Source organism: Nyctereutes procyonoides, unplaced genomic scaffold (genome assembly GCF_905146905.1).
Source record: "Nyctereutes procyonoides isolate TBG_1078 unplaced genomic scaffold, NYPRO_anot_genome, whole genome shotgun sequence".
In the NCBI taxonomy this organism is placed as follows: domain Eukaryota; kingdom Metazoa; phylum Chordata; class Mammalia; order Carnivora; family Canidae; genus Nyctereutes; species Nyctereutes procyonoides.
Window position 1 is genome coordinate 4,410,287 of NW_026575031.1, and position 2,564 is coordinate 4,412,850.

Here is a 2,564-nt window from a genome sequence, read left to right on the forward strand (position 1 = left end):
ATCTTCCAATTCTGAGACTCAGCAGACCATTGGGAGAGCACAGTGTGTCCCTGAACCATCTTACTTTGGACTATGGGTGGGGGTGCAGGTGGTTTGGGTTGGTGGATTAACAGAGACTGAATTGTATGGTGGGTAGGAGATGAGGTCTGTGCCCTGACCCAGGGGTGGGACTCTGGGTCAAATGCCAATCGATGTGAACCCCTAGGAAAGTTCTTAAGCCCATAGGGAAAAAAAAGTATAAAAGCTGTCTGCTTTGGTCAGTTCTTTGAATTTTGTATCTCTATGAGCACATAGAAGAGTAAAATTTATTTTTATCTGCTGTTAAAAAAATAAAAACAATAGGGATGTAATCAATAAATCTCTTTCACAGTATTTGTTTCAAAATATGGACAAATACACATATACTTTAATAAATAAGAACTATATGAATCGGCTCCTGAAGCCGCCACCTCTGCCGGAGGCCGCAGCGGGACCCGCGCCGGAACCATGTTTCGCAACCAGTATGACAATGACGTCACTGTTTGGAGCCCTCAGGGCAGGATTCATCAAATTGAATATGCAATGGAGGCTGTCAAACAAGGTTCAGCCACAGTTGGTCTGAAATCAAAAACCCATGCAGTGTTGGTTGCATTGAAGAGAGCACAGTCAGAGCTTGCAGCTCATCAGAAGAAAATTCTTCATGTTGATAACCATATTGGTATCTCAATTGCGGGACTTACTGCTGATGCTAGACTGTTATGTAATTTTATGCGCCAGGAGTGTTTGGATTCCAGATTTGTATTTGACAGACCTCTTCCTGTGTCTCGTCTTGTATCTCTAATTGGAAGCAAGACCCAGATACCAACACAACGGTATGGCCGGAGACCATATGGTGTTGGACTGCTCATTGCTGGTTATGATGATATGGGCCCTCACATTTTCCAAACCTGTCCATCTGCCAACTATTTTGACTGTAGAGCCATGTCCATTGGAGCCCGTTCTCAATCAGCTCGTACTTACTTGGAGAGACATATGTCTGGTTTTATGGAGTGCAATTTGAATGAACTGGTTAAACATGGTCTGCGTGCCTTACGAGAGACACTTCCTGCAGAACAGGACCTAACTACAAAGAATGTTTCCATTGGAATTGTTGGTAAAGACTTGGAGTTTACGATTTATGATGATGATGATGTATCTCCGTTCCTGGAAGGTCTTGAAGAAAGACCACAGAGAAAGGCACAGCCTGCTCAACCTGCTGATGAACCTGCAGAAAAGGCTGATGAACCAATGGAGCATTAAGTCACAAACCAGTCTATATGTGTATTATCAAATATGTAAGAATGCAGGAGCCCTTACTGATGACAGTAATCTATACTTTGAACCAAAAGATGCGGCGTGGTCTTCTGGTATGTTTTAGGAATCGGTCCAGATGTGTTTTTCCCAAGTAACTTGTCTGAACCATATAATGGTGTGCATTTTTCTTTGAGAGGGTCTATATAATCATTTTCTAGAAAGTATAGTTATCTGTACTAATGTTTTTATATGAAAAACATAGTGTCTTTGTGGTTTTAAAGACAACTGTGAAATAAAATTGTTTCACCTGCCTGTGAAAAAAAAAAAAAAAAAAGAACTATATGAATCATTATGTGTTGGTCATATACACAAAACAGAAAATTTGGGAATTTTTAACATTATACATATGCATACTGACAAAAGGAAGCAATTTTGTAGTTTCCAAGATGTTTTCAGGGGATCTCCCCACCCCTAGCACCCTATTTATTTTTATCACTCTAGAGGATTCTTATTTGTAATTTGTTACTTTATTATTTCAAGACTTATTGTAGCATCTTGGTAGAGGATTTGTTATGATTTCATAAGGGTACTGGCATACTAGTTCCTAAGTTTAAGTATGCCATTTTCCAAAGTTAGATATAAATTATAAAAATTTGAAGCTATTAAATATGATACATTATATATTTTGGTTGTCATTATCGAAATATTATAATTGTATTTCATATGGTAGATGCCATATGATACTCATTCTTGTTAGGTAAACATCATGAATCTGAAAAAAACATGTATGTGGCCTACACACATCAGTTTCACAGAGGATAGGTGGTGTCACTAAGTTGTTAAGAGCACAGGCATTGACATCAAAACTCTATTTCCTCATCTGTAAAATGGAGATAATGAATAGTGACTGTTTGATGGAACTGATGTGAAGATTCGATGAAATAATGCATGCGAAGCATTTAGCATACTTCTTGGCTTATTTTAACACAAAGTAAATGTTAACTTCACAATCCTGCCTGGGGGAACGTGAGGGGGTGTGAAATACATTTTGTGGTGTAAAGTATAATAAGTGCTGTAAAATCCAAGAGCAGAGACATGAGGAGGGGACATCACTTCTTTCCAAATCCATCTGTGAATATTTGTGTAAGAGAGAAGATTCCCAGGTAATGGAGTGGATTTGGCCAACCAAAAGGTCAGGAGGCTCAAAACCTGGCAGAAGGTTGGAATAGGGATTGGGAGGAAAGATTGCACATTATAAAAAATGTGCCATGGGATTTGATGCTTATGAAGTG

General features: G+C 38.9%; 1 protein-coding gene across 1 annotated transcript; it reads left to right on the forward strand.

Annotated features, from left to right (window-relative positions):
- Positions 1–438: 438 nt before the first annotated feature.
- Positions 439–1,590, forward strand: LOC129504199 (proteasome subunit alpha type-1). The gene has a single exon (XM_055316783.1). The coding sequence runs from the start codon at positions 487–489 to the stop codon at positions 1,276–1,278; it is 792 nt and encodes a 263-aa protein (XP_055172758.1). The 5' UTR covers positions 439–486; the 3' UTR covers positions 1,279–1,590.
- The last annotated feature ends 974 nt before the right edge of the window (positions 1,591–2,564 follow it).